This window comes from Mauremys reevesii, linkage group 1 (assembly GCF_016161935.1).
Source record: "Mauremys reevesii isolate NIE-2019 linkage group 1, ASM1616193v1, whole genome shotgun sequence".
NCBI classification, from domain to species: Eukaryota; Metazoa; Chordata; order Testudines; family Geoemydidae; genus Mauremys; species Mauremys reevesii.
Window position 1 is genome coordinate 307,212,572 of NC_052623.1, and position 22,539 is coordinate 307,235,110.

A 22,539-nucleotide genomic window follows, 5' to 3' on the forward strand; every position below is an offset into this window, starting at 1 on the left:
CTCTGTTTTGCCCACATTTTGCCTTATATTTCATGTTATAGCAGTCTCGGATGATGATCCGGCACATGTTTGTTTTAAGAACACTTTCTCTGCAGACTTGACAAAACACAAAGAAGGTACCAATGTGAGTTTTCTAAAAATAGTTACAGCACTCGACCCAAGGTTTAAGAATCTGAAGTGCCTTCCAAAACCTGAGAAGGATGAGGTGTGCAGCATGCTTTCAGCAGTCTTAAAAGAGCAACACTCCAATGGGGGAAAACTATAGAACCCAAACCACCAAAAAAGAAAACCAACCTTCTGCTGGTGGCACCTGCACTATTTTGGATTGTTATTGAGCAGAATCCATCATCAGTATGGAAGCATGTCCTCTGGAATTGGTGGTTGAAGCATGAAGGGACATACAGTAACTCCTCGCTTAATGTTGTAGTTATGTTCCTGGAAAATGCTACTTTAAGCTAAACAATGTTAAGCTAATCCAATTTCTCCATAAGAATTAATGTAAATGGGGGGGAGGTTAGGTTCCAGGAAAAAAATGTTCACCAGACAAAAGACTATATTTTACACACACACACACACACACACACACACACACACACACACACACACACACACACACACACACAGAGTATATGTTTTAAACCAACAATTGAATACTGTACACAGCAATGATGATTGTGAAGCTTGGTTGGTGATGAAGTCAGAGGGTGAAAGAGGGTGGGTTATTTCCCAGATAATGCCTTACTGCTAAATGATGAACTACCACTTGGCTAACTAATTCTCAAGGGTTAACACACTGTTGTTAATGTAGCCTCACACTCTACAAGGCAGCACGAATGGAGGGAGGGGAGACAGCATGGCAGAGACAGAAACACACACCTTGTGTGTGAGAAAGACATGTCCATTGCCCCTTTAAGTACGCTGACCCCACTCTAAGTACATTGCCTTTTTAAATAGATTAGCAAGTTGAGACAGCAGCTGCTGCCAGCAAGCTCCTTCCCTCCTGAGCCCTGTGGTGGTGTCCCCTTCCTCCTCCCCCCTCCCTGACATTAGCACTCCTCTTCTCCCTACCTCTGCACAGTAAGCAGGAGGCTCCCAGGAGCAGCTTCAAGGCAGAGGGCAGGAGCAGCACATGGCAGTAGGGGGGGAGGGACAGCTGAACTGCCGGGCAATTGATAGCCTGCTGGGTGTCTGCCCACAGGGAACTTAGGGGAGCTGATAGGGGGGCTGCCGGTCCACCCTGGTTCCAAACCCCCGCCAGCTAGCTCCAATGTGCTGCTCTTTTTGCAAGCAGTGAACAAAGCAGGCAGCTGCTAAAAAACATAAGGGAGCATTGTGAAACTTTAAATGAGCATGTTCTCTAATTGATCAGCAATGTAACAACGAAACAACATTAACCGGGATGAATTTAAGTGAGGAGTTACTGTATGAATCTTTAGCACATCTGGCACATAAATATCTTGCAATGCCAGCTACAACACTGCCATGAGAATGCCTGCTCTCACTTTCAGGTGACACTGTAAACAAGATGCAGGCAGCATTATCTCCTGCAAATGTAAACAAATGTTTTTGTCTGAACGACTGGCTGAACAAGAAGTAGGACTGAGTGGACATGCAGGCTCTAAAATTTTACATTGTTTTAATTTTGAATGCAGTTTTTTTTAATATAATTCTACATTTGTAAGTTCAACTATCATGGTAAAGAGATTGCACTACAGTACTTGTAGTAGGTGAATTGAACAATACTATTTATTTTGTTTTTTTTTACAGTGCACTGTAAAAATGAGCACTGTACACTTTGTATTCTGTGTTGTAACTGAAGTCAATATATTTGAAAATGTAGAAAACATCCAAAAATATTTAAATAAATGGTATTCTCTTATTGTTTAACAGTGCAATTAATCAGGCGATTAATCACAACTAAAAATATTAATTGCAAGATTAATCACGATTAATATTTTAATTGTTTGACAGTCCTATTATTTAATGTTACAAACAACAAAAATGTCTGAAAGAGACTATTTTCCCAGTTTGTTTTATTTTTTACATTTTACAGCACTTTGTATGTTGTCAGTTAAGCCCTTGATTGTGGTTTCTCACAGCAAGACCACAATCAAGATTACACCCCACCAGGGCCGCCCAGAGGGGGGGGCAAGTGGGGCAATTTGCCCCAGGCCCCGGGCCCAGCAGGGGCCCCCACCAGAGTTTTTCTGGGCCCCTGGAGCAGAGTCCTTCACTCGCTCCGGGGGCCCCCGGAAAACTCTCGCGGGGCCTGGGCCCCCGGAGCTTCTTTGCTCCCGGTCTTCGCTGGCCGGGGGTCCTTCCTCTCCGGGATAGAAGGACCCCCCCGCCGCCGAATTACAGCCAAAGTGGGACCCGCCGCCGGAGTGCAGCCGGGTCTTCGGCGGTAATTGGGCGGCAGGGGGGTCCTTCCGTTCCAGGACCCGCCGCCGAAGTGCCCCGAAGACCCGCGGTGGGGGCTGCACTTCGGCGGCGGGTCCCGCTTCAGCGGTAATTCATCAGAGGGGGGTCCCCACTGAGGGTCTTTGGGGCACTTTGGCGGTGGGTCCCGGAATGGAAGGACCCTCCGCCGCCGACTTACCGCCGAAGCAGGGCCCCCCGCCTCCGAAGACCCCGGGCCCCCGGAATCCTCTGGGCGGCCCTGCACCTCACTGTGCTATGTGCTATACAAATATAGTTACTGTCCTGAAGAGCTTGAATTCTGTCTAGATTTCAAGTTGACAGTATTGCTCTAAATTAAGTGCTGGTAAATCAACACCTGCTGCCTACCCCCTCGACTTTTCAGGCATCACATCCTAAAAAGAGGTCTAAAAATGAACAGGTAATTGAAAAAAAGTTTTAAAATGGTCTAACATAAACAAATAGACTTCTACTGAGTGTCCTCTTCAGATATGAGAAATATAAATTTACTAATATAAATATACTTTTATTCATATAAAATTGTACCTTATTCAATGACTTTTTATAAAGTAAGATACTACCTGATGAGATTAAGGGGATGAATCTGGTCCAGCCTAAATAGACAACATAGATACATGGCATACAGCACCCTTTGGCAGTCCTTGCCACCTGGATTCAGCATTCATGGGGCAAGAGTTTGTGCTTCGGTTCTAAAAGGGGCGGCAAAGAACTTGCAGTCTAAGACGGCAAGAGGGAGCTAAAATGGCTTTAAGTTACCTTTATGCCCTCTCAATCCTGGGCTGCTCTCAGGCTGGCTGGACACACACACACACACACACACACCCTTCCCACAGGCATAATTTAGCCAGCCCTGGGGACCTAAGTTACCAGAGCCTCTTTGGGCTGCACAAGAGCTGCAGGGCTGCCCAGAAATGCAGTATCTGACACGCTCCTGCTGCCTCCAGTATACCCCTATCGCAGGGCATGTGATGGGGTCCATGGAGGACAGCCTGAAGCTGTCTCCACAGTGCCAGCAACAGAAGAATTCTCCCACCAGGAGCCCGCAGCTTCAAAAGTCCAGAGCAGGAATGAAGATCTCACTTATAGAGTCTTATTAGGATACCACATCATCTTCTCCTTTAAAAAACTTACAACCCACACACAGCCCTCTGAAATAACTTCTTTCCTGCTAAGATAAATCATAACGAGGCTGTTATGGGTTTGGTTTTGTTTTTTCAGGTGAGGGGAGGAAGAAACAAAACTGAAAAAACTTTCAACTGTTTTATGAAACGCAACACACATAAATTGAAAGCATATTTATCCCTCAGACACAGAAAGGACATGTTATCTGAAAGGAAAAGCTTGCAATTCTGTAAGTAGAACATAATTTTGTCCTTAAAAATCTGTTGCTTGCAGGACCAAGCAGCATTCTGTTTCACTTCATTAAACCAAGTTTCACGCAATGCACATTTTCCTTGAATAACCTACAAAATTGATGTTCTGCTCTCTGAGATGAGCACAGACCCTTTCTATCTTGTTACTCAACAATTCTTGACACGTTTACCTTTTTATATTAGATAATAGTATTAGTTCAGTGTTTCCCAACCTTTTCCAGTCTAAGGCACACTTACTTCAGTAAAAGATTTCTGTGGTGCACCACAACCCCACACTAAAATCATTAGAACAAAACTTACTTTTCATTAGAAATTTGAGCTAGCCTTGATATGCAGAATCGCTTAATCCCAGCAGGAAATGTTGACAGTGCAACTCAGAGCTCTTGCTCCACTCATCTCATATGCTCTCTTTGCTTGTTTTTTTATGTAATTCAGGCTTGAAAAAACTTAACTTGCACAGGTACGTTGTTGAAAATGGCAACAAAATGGAGATTATCATGTATTCATCTGCCAATGTCAACCAGAATGAGTCCACAGCCATATTGCCAAACTTAATTTTAAAAGAGTGGTCCATCCTTAATTCAGAAAGTTGCTCTTGAATCATTATTGTAAGATTCTTAGCACTTTCAATTGCAGAGGAAATTCAAGGATCCCAGACCCAGTCGAAATCTTCTATTTAGGTTGATGGAAAACTATAGGCTGAATTTTTCTTCTAGACTTTTCAAATGCTCAGAAAAGGCATTGACCAAAATACTGCCAATGGGATCTGCTGTGCTTTCCAGGGTGAACACTTCTATTGTGCCTTTTGCTACTTTTTTCACATCAGAGGGCTAACTTAGATCTAAACTCAGGCAGTTTATCTGTGCAAGAGACAAGATCCTAATTTCTACCTTGCATTTTTCCTGTTCAGTTCATTGAGGTGATGGAATATATCAGCCAAGTAGGCAAGTTTTGCACACCATGCCACATCAGCGATTAGGTCCAGGTGTGTGGATTCCTCCAAGCTATTTTTAACTCCTCTCTGAGCTCATACAAACATGAGAGAACTTTTCCATGGAAAAGCCAGCGTATTTCTATGTAAAAAAGTAAATTCTGGTGTTCTGCTCCCATTTCCTCACACAACAACAAGAAAAGGCAACATTTTAAGGACTGTGATTTTATTAAGTTCACAATCTTTACTGCTCCATCCAACACTGAGGAAAGTTTTTCTGGCAGTTTTTTGGCCACAACAGCTTCACGGTGCAGGAAACAGTGGGTCACCAGCACATCTGGATTTTGTTCTTTGACCTTGCTTACAAACCTCTTGTCTTTTCAGTCATGGAGGCAGTTCCGTCTGTGCAAACACTAAGTGCAGTTCTCCCTCCTCAAGGCAGGTCATTGTCACCCTGAAGATTTCCTCTCCAGTCGTGTGACCTGGCAGTTGTCTGCAAAATAAAAAATTTTCTTTTATACTATCTCCATCAACATACCTGACATTAGCCAAGAGTTCAGTGTGATTGCTGATATCTGTTGAGTCAGCAAGCTGCAAATTTTCCACTTGATTTGATTTTTCTCAGAGCACAGTCTCAATGTCAGCTGAGATCATCAATGTGGCGACTTATATTATCTGAAAGGGGAACTTTTGCGATTTCATTGACTGCATTTTCACCTAACATTTCTCTCATCATTTCTTTGCATGCTGGTAAAATTAGTATTTCTACAACTGTATAACGGCTTTTTCACCTTCGCTACAAGCGAAGTAGCTTGCTTCCAGTGGTTTATCAGAAACTGCTACAGTCTTTCATCATTTGCACTTGTTTTTCAGTTTGATCCTTCAAACGCTCAAAAAAATATTTTCCCTTGTTGACAGGGGATGGATGTTTGCTTGTAAGGTGTCATCACTTGGCATGATTGCATGGCTTGAGAGTTTCTCCCCAAACACATGACACTGTCAAAGAGAGCAAGATGGTTCAGCTGTAAATGAAAATCCAAATTGCAAATAATTCTCACCGTAGAGTTGGCTCACCACTTTGACTTTCTTATGTTCATGGTCAGCTTCACGTGGAGGTGCTAGATTCTCTTTTCTTCAAATATTTGTCCATTTTCAAGTCTTCAAATCAAAATTCAGCACTATTACTTAACAGTTGATAAGAAAACACAGCTACCATGTGATACCATGCAAACAGCAAGGCAAGGTCATTTGAGCATAGCATGTGTAATGTCTGTCTCACATGCGTACATCCGAAGAGCAACAGCACAAAATGCACAAGTGACTTTTCCAAAATTCCAAAATTCTGTGGCACACCTGTTCATGCCGTGGCACGTTGGTTGGGAAACGCTGATCTATTTTAATTATTGTAGTCCATTCAACCCCTGTTTCCTGTGATTTTCTTCAGCTTCAGGCATGTTGGGTCAGTTCTGTCTCACACAGATATTTGATAGCCACTAACACTAATCAGCTATTTGTAGTATTCACATATACTATAGTTAGAATGAGAGGGGAAAAAGCTAAGTTCAACACTGAAGACTGAAAAGTAATATGAAGTAGCCAGCTTTATACAGACCCAAGTTATATGATGCCCTGCCCACCTTCTAGAAGTTTCCACCTAACAATTCACAACTCACCAACTTCCATCTCTTCAACAATCAATGGCAGTTGCTTCTGCACAAAAATCACATCCTTTCCCCCATCAGCAATGACCTCTCCATTACAGACAGTCCTATAGCTTACTTTTTTTTTAATAGGCATAATAAGAACCTTGATTGTTTTCATCACTTCCCTTTGAACTTTCTAGAAAAAATTAAGGTTTCATTCACAGATTGAAACTAGAGCCTCAATATTTTACTATTTAAAAAATGTTCAATATATGTTATGTGCACGTGAATACTTCAGTGATCTAGAAGTTCAAAAAATGAAATCCCAAGAAAACCCAGGAAACCAACCAAACAATGAGTTGCTTTCTTCATGCAAAAATCCAAGTTCTTCCACAGCCCTAAATTGTAGAAGTCACATTGAATCCAAAATAAAGATTTTATGGATTTCATTTACCAGGACTATGAAAAGGTGTTATACATTGCAATGTAAGTATTATAATATGCATGTCTTCTAGAGTCCTGGACTTTCATCCTTTCCCTTAAGAAATCTTACAAGCTCATACTTTGGAACTCTTTATAAAATGCATATGACACCTGCAGAACTTCGTATTTACCCACAAGACCTAGCAGTGAAATTCTGCAGAGCAGGCCCTGTACTTCTTGGGCTTTGGTGCTAATGGGAGTAGATTCCTTGGCATCACTAAATACAGCTTTAGAAAAGAGAAGACATGCAAACCAAGCATACACACTCCCTGCCCCCAATATTTTGTTGCTAAAAGGTTACAGCTTTACAACTTCGAAAAGAAAAACTCTGATCAGTATGGAGTAACTAATTAAACACCATGAAACATTTTTAATTAACTATCAATTTTTCAGTTTAGCAAGCAGGGGCGGCTCTACGTTTTTGGCCGCCCCAAGCAGTCATGCGCGGGAGGCGCCCCGGAGCCGCGGGAGCAGCGGAGCTCCCGTGGGCATGACTGCAGAGGGACCGCTGGTCCCGCGTGGCTCGGCTGGACCTCCCGCGGCTGCGGACGGTTCGCGGGTCCGGCGGCTCCGCTTGAGCTGCCGCAGTCATGCCTGCGGGAGGTCCAGCCGAGCCGCGGGACAAGCGCCCCCTCCGCAGTCATGCCTGCGGCAGGTCCGGTCGTCCCGGGGCTCCGATGAACCTCCCGCAGGCATGACTGCGGCAGGTCCGCCGGCCCAGCCTGCCGCCCCCCCCCGGCCGCAGGGGACGCCCCCTAGATTTTGCCGCCCTAGGCACCAGCTTGTTTTGCTGGTGCCTAGAGCCGCCCCTGTTAGCAAGTTTATCATTATTATATAAGAAAACAGGTATTAATATTCTAGGATTTTTTTTAAAAAAGTCTTTCCAAATCTAAGCTAGTTAAGACTGACAAGATTCAAGAAGGTGGAAAATACAATTTGACTTATTTTTATACATACAAATATATATATTTGAATGCATACACTAGCAAGACAGTTGTTTTGACTATGATGAAGGTCGTGCAGCTACAGAATAATATTTTGATCTTTACCTTTAATGAAAATAAGTATTTTTTCACAGAATTGTAGGTGCTTGATTCTGCAATATTTACATATTTGAATAGTCCCACTGATTTCAACTAGGCAACTTGCATAAGTACGGATGACTCACACGAATTCAGATTGCAGACAGCTCCCAAGTTTGTTCTAAAAGTATTATGGACCCTATCATTAGAGTTGAGGGTACTCTACGCCTCATAGGACTGGGTCCTAAAAATAGTAAATCTAATTATTTAAAAAAAACACAGATCTTAAATCTGCAGGCCAAATTCTGTACCCATTTTCAGCTAGTACAGATCCATGGTGTGACTGAAAGCAGAAGCTGGACCCAGCTATTTGTTTTTATTACTAATAATAGCCATATGATAATAAAAAAGTATCTATGTACTTTAAAAAAAGGAAAAACTATATTTACTTTGGTGATTACCTGATTGGGTCGTCCTCCTACAATATTGAATCCCAAAGTATCATTTTCTCTTTGTAGCATGATGGTTAATGGCTTAGATTCTCCTCCCTAAGAAAAAAGGGGTGAAACGCTAATTTAAAAATGTTACATAAAAAGGAATACTTCAAGGGGATATATCAATGTTCTATAGCTTTTCACTGTGGAAAATGCAACACAAACTGGCTGAATGGAAAACTCTGATTTAAAATGGTGCTACATACTTATAAATGACACAGGAGTTTACACGATGGAAAAAACAAATACCACTGAAATGTAACAGGTACTTTGAAGAGCCCAAGGACCTGATTTTCATAGGTGCTGAGCACACAAAACTTTAAGTTTGTGGATCTAGGCGTGCTCAGCACCTCTTGAAATAAGGCCTCTAATGTTTGTGTATCTTTAAAACAAACCCCTGTATATACTAATTACATTAGATATTAAATGAAATCCTGCCCTAGTGAAGTCAATAGGAATTTTCTCATTGATTTCAATCGCGCCAGGATTTCACCCATATCTCTGCCTCTTACCATTTCCAGCTCCAAAAGCTGGTTCTATATAGATTCCACAGCAATTCAAAGGGGGGGGGGGAAACCTTTTTTCTCTTCTTTTTTTCTTCACAGCGAAGTAAAGCAAATAAGCTAGAAAACACACACACAAAAATCCTAGATGTGATTTTATAAGTCACACAATAAAAAATAGTGAAGAAACCAAAGTTAAAAAATAATAATGTATGAAAAAAAACCTACTTCCTTAGGTAAAAATGGTTAAATAATTTTCTAAACCATACAAATAAAACGAAAAAGATTATCACAGGCCTTTCTTTAGCATAGTAATTTAATTTATTTTGAATTTTCACATATAAGAGCAGTTGTATTTCAGGAGACATAATCCCTACAGAAATTTTTTATTCAGCCTGTACCAAGTAAAGTAAAATTGTGTTTTGTCATTCTCTATACATTGGTAAATTTAAGAAATTTTGACCAGTAAAGAAACTGTACATTTTAAAATATTCAGAATATAATAATGAATGTGGAGGCACTCTGATATCCAAAAAGATTTTTATTAACTGTGGCAGTGAAGTTTTATATTACAGCATGATACATTTTAAAATAATGAGGAACATTTTTTACTTTATTTATGGTTTTTCTTCCAAATGAGGGTTTTATTCATTTTCCTTGTCTTCTGTAACGTATTTCTCTGAGGCAGTACATACAGCAGCACCTACTGGTAGTGACAAGAAATGATAGCTATTGAAGCATTACACAAGAGGACTGCCTTCATGTCAATGTGCCAACTTCCTTTTAAAATGTCCTTTTTAAAATCCTGTTCTTTCTCACCTCCTCCCCACATATGACTATTTTTCTTGTGTACTATGCACATCACTGCAATCATTGCTGGCTCTCTTCATTCCACCTCATCATATCTTCCCAGAGGTGAAGCAGATATATGAGCATATCTTCTAAAGCCAACACCCCAACCCCATGGATTAGCCACCAGGAGGAAGTGGAGGGTGGGAACAAGAAAAAGATTTAAGTATTCAAGTTCCTAAAACACTAAGTATTTTATTTCCAATAAGACTTGAATTTATCATCTTAATCCTGGACATAAAAATTCTGAGAATTTGAATCAGTGCCCCAAATGTGAGTCTCTTTTATAGCAGTTTGAAGTTCAGCATATCATACTAGTTCAGAAGCTGGCCAGACTACGCAAATTTTTTCCTCTGGATTTTGCTTCAAAAGAGTCAATAAAGATTTTGGAAGAAAAGTCTCTTGAGTGGTGCTTAAATTCTATTAAATCACGTCTCACCATGGTTGCAACCAACAATGTCAGACTCCGCACAGCAATCCTTCAGACAGGAATTAAAGCTTTACAGAACAAACCTTTTAGCATGTTAAGCCATCTCACCAGTAAAATGTGTCTGTTTATTCAATCAAAAGCAGGCAATTCAATAAGCAATGCCATCTGACTTGGCAAAGGGCTGAAGCAGCAGCACTGGTCTCTAATGTCAAAACTGCCAATCATTATGCCCTTCTCCAAAACTAAAGACATTTCTGAGTCCCTGCAGAACTGTTCCTAAACTATAAACTATTCTAATGTTTTTAAACAACAAACTGTTTCCCAAGCTACTTCTTAAAAATGTAATTATAAGAAAAAAATATCTGTTAGCTCCATATCTATCTGAAACTGGAAGCCAATCTAAAGAAAACACAGTACCAGAATTAATAAGGTTACATCCAGCTGGATGAATTGTGGTCTGATCTGGACATCCTGCCCCAGAAGATTTGCATTCAAATTTGTTTATTGTCAGCTAAGTTGAAGTCCTTTCCTCTCACTTGTGTTTCCCTCTCACTCCAGACAAACCTGACATAAGACCCTCATTCAAATTGAGTCACTGGGAACTACCAGAGGCTGCTGGTGTGCAACCCTTACAGCCGCCAGATTCTTAACTACAAAAGGAGACATGAAACATGTAACCTAAAAAGACCCATGTAATTTATGACAGCATTTTAGGCTCTTCGTTTGCACTTTTAAAGAAAATGAGAGAGCCAGAAAGAATCTGCTGAAACTGTTTTCACAACTCTTGAAAGATGACGAGTTTTCCAGGCTGAATGAATGGGGGAATGAAATGTAAAAGTTTGATTTACATCACTTTAACTGTTTCTGGACTTTTCAAGCATTGGCACAAGAAGACAGAGCTAGGTTTTAGGTTGCTGAGAGTGGCACTAACCTGCTGTGTGTTAACTGACTGCCTCTCTGCCTTTGGGGGTTCTCTAGGTGACCTCACCAAACTGCAGGGGCTGAAAGTGCAGTCCCAGGTCCAGGGGCAGTAGGGTGGGAAGAGGCTACAGTGTGTGCCAGCTCATTTTGTATTTTCCAAAAGCGACCACACAAGTAGGGATGGAATAAATGCCACAAAGGGTCCAGTCTCTGCCGGGGTAGGTCTGCTGACTGCAGCAGAGTTTGGCTTGCAGAGAATCTGGTCCCAAGTCGATAGGGTCATTGGCAGTATCTCCCCTGATCTGCCAGCATATGAGCTGGAACTAGGGGTGCTCCTGCCTCCCGTGGCTTGAAGGGGTTTCCATCACATACAGGGTTTACAGTTTGGTTCAATGGCTCTCAGCACCCTCATTGTTCCAGCGTCCCTGTCTGCTAGGCACCATCCAAGGAGCAGCCCTGACAAAGAGGAGATCACAGTGTAAAGCCAGGCAGCCAGGTCACACCGCACCAAACAGTGGGCTGAGGGGAAGGGGGCTGCTCCCTTCAGAGCCCACCAGGCTGGGCTCCTGCCGCCCCCATCCCGCTCGTTCCCGCACTCACCTTGCAGGGGTGGCTGCCGGCCAGGTTCCTGGTGATGCTGCTGATGTGGCTCATGTACTGGTTGAACTTCACCTGGTACCTGAGCGCCGTGAGCTGCACCTCGCTCTGCAGCGCCGCGAGCTGAGCCAGCAGCGACTTCTCCCTCTTGCTCCACTTCAGGGCCTGTCGCTTCAGCTCCTGCTCCAGGCTGGCCCGCTGGCCTTGCAGGCTGCTGTTCTGGCTGCGCAGCGCCCGCAGGCAGCAGTGCCCCCCGCCCGGCTGCGCGCCCCCCGCCAGGTCCCGCTGCAGGAGCACCAAGCCGCAGCCCTGCTGGCAGATGCCGGCCGGGCGGTGCTCGCAGCTCTCCCGCATGTGCGCGTCCACGTCCTTCAGGCTCAGCACCTCCGGGCAGCCCTTGTGGCGGCACCGGGCCGGGCTGTAGTCGCACATCTCGACGTGGGCGGCCAGCTGGTGGAGCCGCACGGTCCGGCCGCAGCCCCGCGGGCTGTAGTCGCACTTGATCTCCAGCTTCTGGATGAGGCTCCTGAGCGGCAGCACCTGGTGCAGCTCCTTGGCCGAGATGGGCTGGCACTGCAGGGGGCACAGGCGCCGCTGCACGGCCCAGGGCAGCACGCAGCCCGCGCAGAAGACGTGCCCGCACGGCGTGGACAGCGGCTCCTCCAGCACCTTGCTGCACAGTTTGCACTTGAGATCCGGGTCCACGGGCTCGGCAAAGCGATCCAGGTCAAAGCCCATGGCTGGGGCGGGGGAGGGGGCAGAACGGGCTGGGAGCACAGCGGGGGGAGCAACTTTCCAGGGGCGGCGGCTGCTGCTGCTGCTGCTCTGCTGCTTCTCCTGCCAGCCCGGCTGCTGATGCAGGCAGCGCAGCTCCAACTTCCAAGGAAGGGGGGTGGGGGTGAAGAGGGGCAGGGCAGCGCAGAGTTTGTTTGGTTTGAAGTTTTCAGCTGCTCACCATGTCCCCTGACCCTCCCGTATTAACTCTAATAGCAGCTACCGCCCAATAACGCCCCCCCCCCTCCCGCGCGCTCCTTCGTTGCATCCCTCCTAGAAGGGAAATGCAGCAGGACGAGGAGGGAAGAAGCTGAGATCTGCCAGCCTCAGACTCGCGCCTGCAGAATGAGGAGAAAGCAACCACGCCAGCTCCCTTCCCTGTGCAGGAGGGGAGCCAGGAAAAAGGGTGGGGGGAGATGCACGAAAAGGGCAGAAGGGAGCTGCTGACATGCCAGGGAGACGATAAGCCCACACACAAAGTTGGAACTGTTTCACTCTGAGAGATCTTCTCCTTGCCCCTCTGGGGTGCTTGGCTGCTGGGACATTCCTCCCACCGGCCACCAACAGTAGCTTAAAGTCTTTTTTATTGTGTCTCTTAGAAAAGGGAGTGAAAAACAATCCCAAATGAAGCGGCAGAAAACCACTGGAATTACAGGTTATTTGGGTAGCCGGTGTAGAGAGCACAGAGTAAGGGAAGGGCTAGTTGCCCAGCTAGAGATGCAGCCTGCTGGAGGGCTTTCCCCCACAGCTACAGTGGCTCAGAAATCATGGGGGGGGGATCTTATTACAATCTCAAATTTATGCACAGCTCTTGGGACTGTTGTCCTCAGTGTATGTTATTTAAGCCTGGATTGTGAAAATGTGAGTGAGGAAGACTGTCTGGTTGCTGAAGAGGGGAAGCATTTTAAACTCCCCGCACTGATTTCTTTCTTTCTTTAGTTTTTACTCTGCTCCTCCTTTGTGGGGCTGTTCCCCATCTTTGCAACTGAAAACAGTGCAGATGGGTTGGGTGCTAAAGCAGTCAATGGCACCAGGCCAAAAACATGCCATCAGTGAGGTGGAGTTGTTTGTAGATCTCCCTTAAACAACAACACATGTATAAAGAACACTGCCATTTTAAGAACAACTAAATATGTGAAAATCTGGAAATTAATCATTAAGAATCAGTCACCAACCTGACTTTTGCCCCTGCATCACTGCACACATGCAGCAAAATACATTGAAGTCTGAAACCCATACCATGTTCATCACATGACTTTACTATGAAAAGCATAGGACCAGATTGCTGCCCTCACCCCTATGGAGAGCCTCCCAGGAGGGAGCAGAGAAAGATCTGGGAGGTTTCCTCAGTTAACTGGATCAGGGGTGTGGCAGGATTAGCCCCCTCTGGAAGGGCCATAGAGGCTGATCCAAGATTCACACATCTCAGGGTATTTGCTGGTAGTTACAGCTATCCATGTGGAGCCACAGTGTCTTCTGACCAGTGGAGACCACTGACTCTGCCCTCCTCAGTTTCCAGGCATCATGACTCCAACAAAGCCACTTAAGTATCTCTGAAGAGAAGACATGAGAGGCAGTGACATCATGGCAACTACACCTCCCTCCTTTCCCTAGGGAACCCTGCACACAGATGTCCCTAGGACACATTTCAGATCAGAGATCTCACTTCATCATAATTGACAGTACACCACAAATACAGACCAAAATGTATGTAATCCCCTTATAGAGCACCCTCCACAAAACTACCATTTACCATGTCTAATTTTCCATGTGAAAACCACAAAATGACCTTCACCCTGACTATTATCATTGTACAAAAAATTAAACTTTACCAAAATACAGCCTCCCAGCTTAGGCAAAACACCTTATTAAGCCATTCACAACATTTAATTGAAGATCCAAATTACCTTCCTTTATCCAAAGAGAAGATATCCATCTATAACTGTGTACACACGACACATATAAAATAAAATTACCTCATGAACTCAAACACTGTAGGCATCCAGTTCTGCCACTCCTTCTCAGTTTTATTCCTCAAGTAATCCATTGATTTCAGTGGCACTTCTCAGAAAGTAAGGTACTGCTCAGTAAAAGTAGGGGTGTCAGCATCAGCCCCAATGTGAAGGCTATAACAACTGACCAGCACCTATATTTCTTTAATCTATTTCTGCACCTTATTATCAGTCCCAGCTTCTCTTTTGGGTTGCTTCCTTGGTCTCCTTACCTAGAGCTTAAAGTGAGCTGGGTGGCCCAGAATCTCAGACATGGACAAAATAAGAACTATAAGGTGGGTCTTGTGTGAGTCAGTTGGTTGTGAAGAGGTGATGCAACCATGCATACCATGCAGCACTTTTGAAAGCGAGGCCAGTTATTTAGGTGTGTAAATGAAGGTTTAATAGCCTAGCTTTAGGCACCCATTTTTTTAAAAATATTGGCCTTTGTTTCTTTAGTCAGCTCTCAGTTCCATCCCTTAGCAACCTTTCAGTGCATCGGTGTTCCAAGTAGATTCATTCTTTCTGTCCTCAGACAAGAGTAGGAAATTATCTTTCTTACTCTTTTCTGAGGGACAAGGACTTCAGGACAACAGATGAGACCTGGCTCATATCAAAAACAACACTTCAATGGGAGATCATCCAATATAAACTAAGTTATAAAACTCAACTTCCATGCAGCATTATAAAGCACCATGAAGAAAGATAAACCCACACACAGCAGGCACTCGTGGTCATTGGTACCATATAAGTACATAGACATGTTAGCCCTCTGCCAGGTGGATCCAGCAGCAACAAGGGCCAGGTTCAGTATCTAGAGTCTGAGTGTAGCAAAAACTTTTAATAAAAGGAGGGACGTAACTCAGCATTAATTTGGGAAAACACTGCAACTAGGATTTATAAACATAAACCACGAGCAAAAGACCCACACCCCAAGTAAGTTGGGCAGTGTCCTTTCCCCCTCAGGTTTTTAAGTCCAGCAACCCAAGTCCCTTCAATGTGCCCGTCCCTTCTGTGTATCCCACTCACAGTTGCTGTCCTTGGCCAGTGCAGCCCCAACATTCAGAGGTTCATCCGCAGAGTTCACCTCCCACCCTGGGTGGAAGGGGGGGTAAGGAGGCAGCTTACATGCTCCGCTGCTTGGGCACTCTGGGGGGCTCTGCTCTGGATCTCTCTGCCAGCCGCCCTGCTGGCCACACCTCTTCACCAGCCACCCAGCTGGCCACTCACCAAGATGACTTCAGGGCCCCCACGTAACACAGCTCTAAGTGATTTCAGCTGTTAGTGGGGGAGCCTCACTGCTGGTGCACCTTGGGCAATCTCTTGAAATATAGACACTGTCCCAAAGTAGGTTTAATAGTTAGACCAAGATTTCAGTGATTTCAGCTCTACAGTATGTAACAAGACTCTCAATTGAGTCTAAATTAGCTCTTTTATTATATCGTGGAGAGAGACCAGGTCAAATGGTGTCTGGGGCCCTTAAATGGGACCCATCCTCTCTCAACTCATTGGAGCCCATGTCCCCACTTTGGAGCCCCTGTTCCCTGCCTAGCAAGTGCCGTTAAGTTGAGGGCGAGTCCCTCGATCGGGGTGTGCCAGGTACAGTTTTGCTGCCCTCGGTTCACACAAGGATAACAACCCTTTATTACTCCTGCCCCAATAACAAGGAGACTGGGGATCCAACACCAACCACAAGTGATCATTTGGGCAAGCAATCCTATCATGCTGAGCGCCTAGGCAGGGTGGGTGTGTCCATGCAAACAAGATCAGCTCCTGAAGTTCTTTTCCACATCTCTCCACATCAGGAGAGAGTTAATTCAGACTCTGCTTACAGACAGAAACATCTCCCAGGTACTGGTTTGGGATTATGCTATGAAGATTTTGTAGCTTCTAGAATAGGATACAATCCTACTGGTTCCTGTATCACAAGGAAAAACCCATGAGCAATACACCACATTCATTGCTGGCCATTACAGTTCATATTTTGCTAAATTTGCCTCAAAGAGGACAGCTCATTCCAACCCACTTTGGATTTGTGAGGCCTCAACATCTAGACTTGTTACTTCCATGGAGCTCATGTTCATGACATCACCATAGTGGTAAAATAAGGAAAATAGCTAATAACTGTCACTCTGCGATGCCTTGCTTCACTCATGATCCCTAGTTCCAGTTCCAAGAGCTATGAATCACTTGGTAACAGATGTGCCTCATATCATGTTCAGTCTTTCTGTAATTCCATACATATTTAACTAGCTCCACCATATTCCCTCACTCTGACTGACATGGAGCTTGTAGGGTACTGGAATTCAGGTTGCTGCAAAAAGGGTGAGCATTAACTTTCATAGTTTCATGCAGAGACACACACACACTCTCCTTGAAGGGAGGCTCCAGGGGAAACACTATGGTTGCGGGACTTCTTTGGTAGCATGGAAGAGCTTGCAGCCCAAGGTCACTAGAGAGATGTGGAGGGCGGTCGGGCAGCAATATAAAAGTAAGGGCTCTATATTCATATAGCTCTGGCCTCAGGCAGGTCTAAGTGTAAAACATACAACTGTTTCCAAGGAAGGCAACTGCTTAAATGGAAAAATTTCAAGATAACCTGTAAATTGAAAGTCATGAGGTGAAATGATATGGCCCTCTTGAGACATCTAAACAGACTTCTGTGCCATGCTGGGAGGGAGCCAGTGGTCATGGCACATGCAGATATCAATGACATAGGGAAAGGTAGGACAAAGGTACTGGAGGCCAAATTCAGGTTGCTAGGTAAGAAATTAAAGTCCAAGATCTCCATGGTAGCATTCTCTGAAATGTTTCCACTTCCACATGCAGAGCCAGTTATTTAGGCAGAACTCAATGTGTGAATGAGACAATGGTGTTTGGAGGAGGGATTTATGTTTCTTAGGAATTGGGCAACCTTTTGGGAATGTAGGAGCCTATACAGGAAGCATGGGTGCCACTCAAAAAGGGAACCAGATTGCTGGTTCTAGAGGAATTTTTAAATTAAGGGTGGGGAAAGCCGATGGGTTCAGACAGACACATCCCTTAGGGGAGGATTCATTGAAGGGGATAATCGATATCCTAGTAAAGAGGAGAAGATAGAAGTTGATAAAGTACAGGTAGGAACTGAAGAGACAGACAAACAAAAAAGAGTCCCTCCCATTCAATTGAATCACATGAAAGGAGACAACTAAATACTGAAAAATTTTATAAGTGCTTGTATACAAATGCAAGAAGTCTGAATACTCAGATGCGTGAACTTGAGTGCCTATTATTAAATGAGGATATTGATAGAACAGGCATCACAGAAACTTGGTGGAATAATGGGACATGGTAATACCAGGGTACAAAATATATAGGTCTGACAGAGTAAGTCATGCTGGAGGGGGAGCGGCACTTTGTGAAAGAAAGCATAGAATCAAATATAGTAAAAATCTAAAATGAATCAAACATTGCCATAGAATCTCTATGGACAGGAATTCCATGATTGAATAATAAGAGTATAGCAGAAGGAATATACTACCAACCCTATCACCAGAATGGTGACGGTGACTGTGAAATGCTCAAGGAGATTAGAGAGGGTAAACAAACAGAAAACCCAATATTAATGGAGGATTTCAAATGACTGAGAACGTATCATTAATGACTGCTTCTTGCATCACTCCTGGAACCCACAAGGGGAGAGGCAATTCTTGATTTAGTCCTTATTGTCACACAAGTTCTGGTCCAAGAGGTGAATACAGCTGAACTGCTCAGTAATAGTGACCATAATGTAATTTATTTTAACATCCCTTGTATGGGGGGAATATTTAGAAACCCACCACAGTAGCATTTAACTTCAAAATGGGGAGCTGCACAAAAATGAATAGGCTAGTTAAATGGAAATTAAAAGGAGCGATCACAGGAGTGAAATGCCAGCAAGACGCATGGTAACTTTTTAAAAGCACCATAATAGAGTCTCAAACTATTTGTATATTCCAAATAAAAAAACAGTAAGAGGACCAAAAAAAAAAAAAATGCCACCATGACTAAAGAGCAGAGTAAAAGAGGCAGTTAGAGACAAAAAGACAGCTTTTAAAAATTGGAAGTCAAATCCTACTGAGGAAAATAGAGAGGAGCATAAACTCTGGCAGCAAGTCAAATGTAAAAGTAAAATTAGGCCGGTCAAAAAAAGACTTTGAGTACAAACTAGCAAAAGACAAAAAACCTAACAGCAACCAGTGTGGCCACTGAACCATTGAGGTACTAAGGGAGCACTCAAGGAAGACCAGGCCATTGCAGAGAAGCTAATTGAATTATTTGTAATTGGTCTTCACTCCACAGGATGTGAAGGAGATTCCAACACCTCAGCCATTCTTTTGAGGTAACAGATCTGAGGAACTGTCCCAGGTTGAGGTTTTAGGGGAGATTTTTTTTAACAAATTGATAAATTAAATGGTAATAAATCACCAGATCCAGATGGTATTCACCCAAGAATTCTCAAGGAACTCAGATATATAACTGCAGAACTACCAACTGTAATATGTAGCCTATAGCTTAAATCAGCCTCTGTAGCAGATGACTGGAGGATAGCTAATGTAATGCTGAATTTTTAAGAAGGCTTCAGAGGTGATCCTGGCAATTACAGGCCAGTAAGTCTAACTTTCTGAAACTATAGTAAAGAACAGAATTATCAAACACATAGATGAACATGATATGTTGGGGAAGAATCACTACGGCTTTTGTAAAGGGAAATCATCCCTCACCAATCTATTTGAATTCCTTGAGGGGGGACAACAAACATGTGGACAAAGGTGATCCAGTGGATATAGTGTACTTGGACTTTCAGAAAGTCTTTGACAAGGTCCCTCACCACACGCTCTTAAGCGAAGTAGGCAGTAATGGGATAAGAGAGAAGGTTCTCTCCTCAATCAGTAACTGGTGGTTAAAAGATAGGAAACATATGGCAGGAATAAATTGTCAGTTTCCATAGTGGAGAAAGGTAAATAGTGGGGTCCCCCAAGGAACCAGTGCTGTTCAACATATTTATAAATGATCTGGAAAGGGGTACAGAGTGAGGTGACAAAGTTTGCAGATGATGCAAAATTATTCAAGATAGTTAAGTCCAAAGCTGCCTGTGAAGAGTTACAAAGGGATCTCACAAAATTGGATGACTGTGCAGTAGGATAGCAGATGAAATTTAATGTTGATAAGGTCAAAGTAATGAACATTGGAAAACATAATCACAACTATACCTACAAAATGATAGGGTCTAAATTACCTATTACCACTCATGAGTGAGATCTTGAAGTCATCGTGGATAGTTCTCTGAAAACATCTGTTCAATGTGCAACGGCAGTCAAAAAAGCTAACCCAGTGTTAGGAATCATTAGGAAAGGGATATATAATACAACAAAAATATCATAATGCCACTATATAAATCCATGGTATACCTACACCTTGAATTCTGTGTGCAGTTCTGGTTGCCCCATATTAGAATTGTAAAAAGTACAGAGAAGGACAACAAAAACAACTGGGATATTGAAAAGCTTTCATATGAGGAGAGATTAAAAAGACTGGAACTGTTCATCTTAAAGAAACTACTAAGGGGGGATATGATAGCAATCTATAAAATCATGAATGGTGTGGAGAAAGTGAATACGGAAGTGTTATTTACTCCTTCAGTTAACAAAAGCACCAGAGGTCACCCAATGAAATTAATAGGCAGCACGTTTAAAACAAACATAAGGAAGTAGTTCTTCCACACAACACACAGTCAATCTGTGGAACTCATTGTCTGGGATGTTGTGAAGGCCAAAAATATAATGGGTTCAAAAAAGAATTAGATAAGTTCATGGAGGATAGGTCCATCAATGGCTATTTGCCAAGATGTTCAGGGACACAACTTCATGCTCTAGGTCTCCCTCAAACTCTGACTGCCAGAAGCTGGGACTGGATGACAGGATGGATCACTTGATAAATTGCCCTGTTCTGTTCTTTCCCTCTGAAGCATTTAGCACCTGTCACTGTTGGAAGGAATTGAACCATACTGGCTAGATGGACCATTGGTCTGATGGACCAGTATGGCTATTCTTATGTTCTTATGAAATCCTGTTTCCACTGAACTCAGTGGGAAAACTCCTATTGCCTTAAATGGGGCCAAGATTTCACCCATGGAGTTTCAACTCCCAAACTCGGGAATAAATCATGTATTTTCTTTTATTGTAATCCATAATTATTTCACCTCATAGTGCATCTGAACAATTTTTGGGCCAGATTCTTCTGCCACCTACAGAAATGTAACTGGGATAACTACACTACAGTCAATGGGACTTGGGGGTGCTATTAAAATTTATCGCCAGGAATGTTAGAGGACAGCATTTCATAAGATTTCAGAGCAAATATTATAAATATTATGTTTGGCCATGTTGTTATTGAGAAGCACCTCAGAAGGTATCTTTTTCTCATCCATATTTTAATCTTAGCAAGCAATTTTTCTGAACCACAGTCTATCATTGCAGCACTTTAAGAGCTTAAGACAGCATCCCTAAAATGGGCTGGTAGAAATATAGTCTAAAGCCTCCCAATTGCTTTCTGAAGACTGAACAAGTATTTCCATTCATCAGTGCAAGCAAGAGACTCTTCCAGACAACAGCAGCCTTTTGAGAAAGGAAGTTTCACATGACTCACACATTTGTTAGCCCTGTAAATGCATTCCTATAGCCAGGCTGGATTGTAACTCAGCTGTCTTCATGCAGCCTGTCTGCCTTTCCCATTGCTGCGCCCCCTTCTGGACCAGAGCAGGGAAGGAGCAGCCAGGAAGAGATGTAGCAAGAGGATCTGGCAGCAGCAGCAGCAGTGGGTAGCAGGCTAGCTGGCAGGGACAGAAAGTGAGGGGACTCAGTACTGGCCCCAGCCTCCCCTGGCTAGTTTCAGATCCCCAGACAAACACCACCCATCCACCTGTTCCAGCACTGCCAGACATCACAGCTCCTATCCAATCCCAACAGCACCAAAAACCTCACAACCTGACCACCTGCCCCAGTCATATCCTGACAGCACCCAGCTACCCACTACATAGTACCCAGATACCCCAGGCCTCCCACCTACTCCAAGCACCTCAGATACCCTAACAATCCCAACCCTCTCCAACACCCAATCAACTACCCCAGGCCCACTAAACACCCCCTCCATTCCTCCCGTACACACTGCCACCAGTATCAAGCTGTGTGCAGCTCCATAGTCAGCCCTCACCATTGCTTGGGATAGGATATATTGACCGTAAACTGAAATGTATATGCAAACATGCAATTAAAGTTATTAAATCATTTACATAAAATGTTACACATGGAGCTGCAGAAAAATTTGCAGCTAGGAAAAAACAGGAAAGAAGTTGAAGAGGGGTAAATACTATGTTCTTCCACCCTGCCCTTTAAAGCAAAGTGTGAACTTTTTGCATTTTAAAAGGGTGAGGTTAGTGGAAGAGGGGTACCCTTTTCTTCCTGCTTCTCTGCCAACTTCCCTAATCTCTCACCAAATCCCTCCCTTGCGCTACCTGGGTTTTCACTTTGAAAATCTAGTTACCTCTGGAACTCATTGCCACATGATGTCTTTGATGACAAGAGGTTAGCAGGGTCCCAAAAAAGGATGAATTATATGGCTAATGAGATCATCCACAGTGACATTAGAGGAGATACAAACAAATTCAGGGATATAAAATCTCATGCTTTGGGGTATAAGCAAAACTCTAACTGAAACTGCTCTAAGTTGAGCTCAGAAAGTACACTGGATACAAGAAAGCAGAACTCATGAAAGTGGCTTCAATCTGACTTTACACACACATATGCCTGAGCTGCCGGAGTGCAGCTTTGGTATGACCCATAATCTGGCATGTCATTTGTTAAAAACCAATGTTAAACTAGGCAGTGCTCGTCTCCCTTTCATGCATTATTCTCAAAGATGGGAAAGTGGATAGCTGAAGGATTAGTAATGGAATTTGGAATCTTTCATCTCCAGGTCACCACTTAGAACTTAGCTCTGGGTCAGTAGTGCCTTCACTGGTCTATCTGGTGGAATGAGTATGTGATAATATGTGAAATGTATTGGCAGTCTC

General features: G+C 43.6%; 1 protein-coding gene and 1 long non-coding RNA gene across 3 annotated transcripts in view; one reads left to right on the forward strand and one right to left on the reverse strand.

Annotated features, from left to right (window-relative positions):
- The window catches only part of PDZRN4 (PDZ domain containing ring finger 4), a 389,321-nt gene extending 376,709 nt beyond the window's left edge, over positions 1–12,612 (reverse strand). Inside the window, exons 1-2 of one of the 2 annotated variants that reach the window (XM_039506097.1) lie at positions 11,689–12,612; positions 8,353–8,439 (exon numbers count right to left, since the gene is read on the reverse strand). In XM_039506097.1, the coding sequence (XP_039362031.1) occupies positions 8,353–8,439; positions 11,689–12,423 (822 nt within the window). In that variant the 5' untranslated portion in view covers positions 12,424–12,612. The remainder of the gene's footprint in view (positions 1–8,352; positions 8,440–11,688) is intronic. The other variant, XM_039506101.1, reaches the window with a different exon arrangement.
- Positions 1–22,539, forward strand: part of LOC120386665 — a 67,685-nt gene that overhangs the window by 31,928 nt on the left and 13,218 nt on the right. The gene's annotated exons all lie outside the window — the stretch shown is intronic.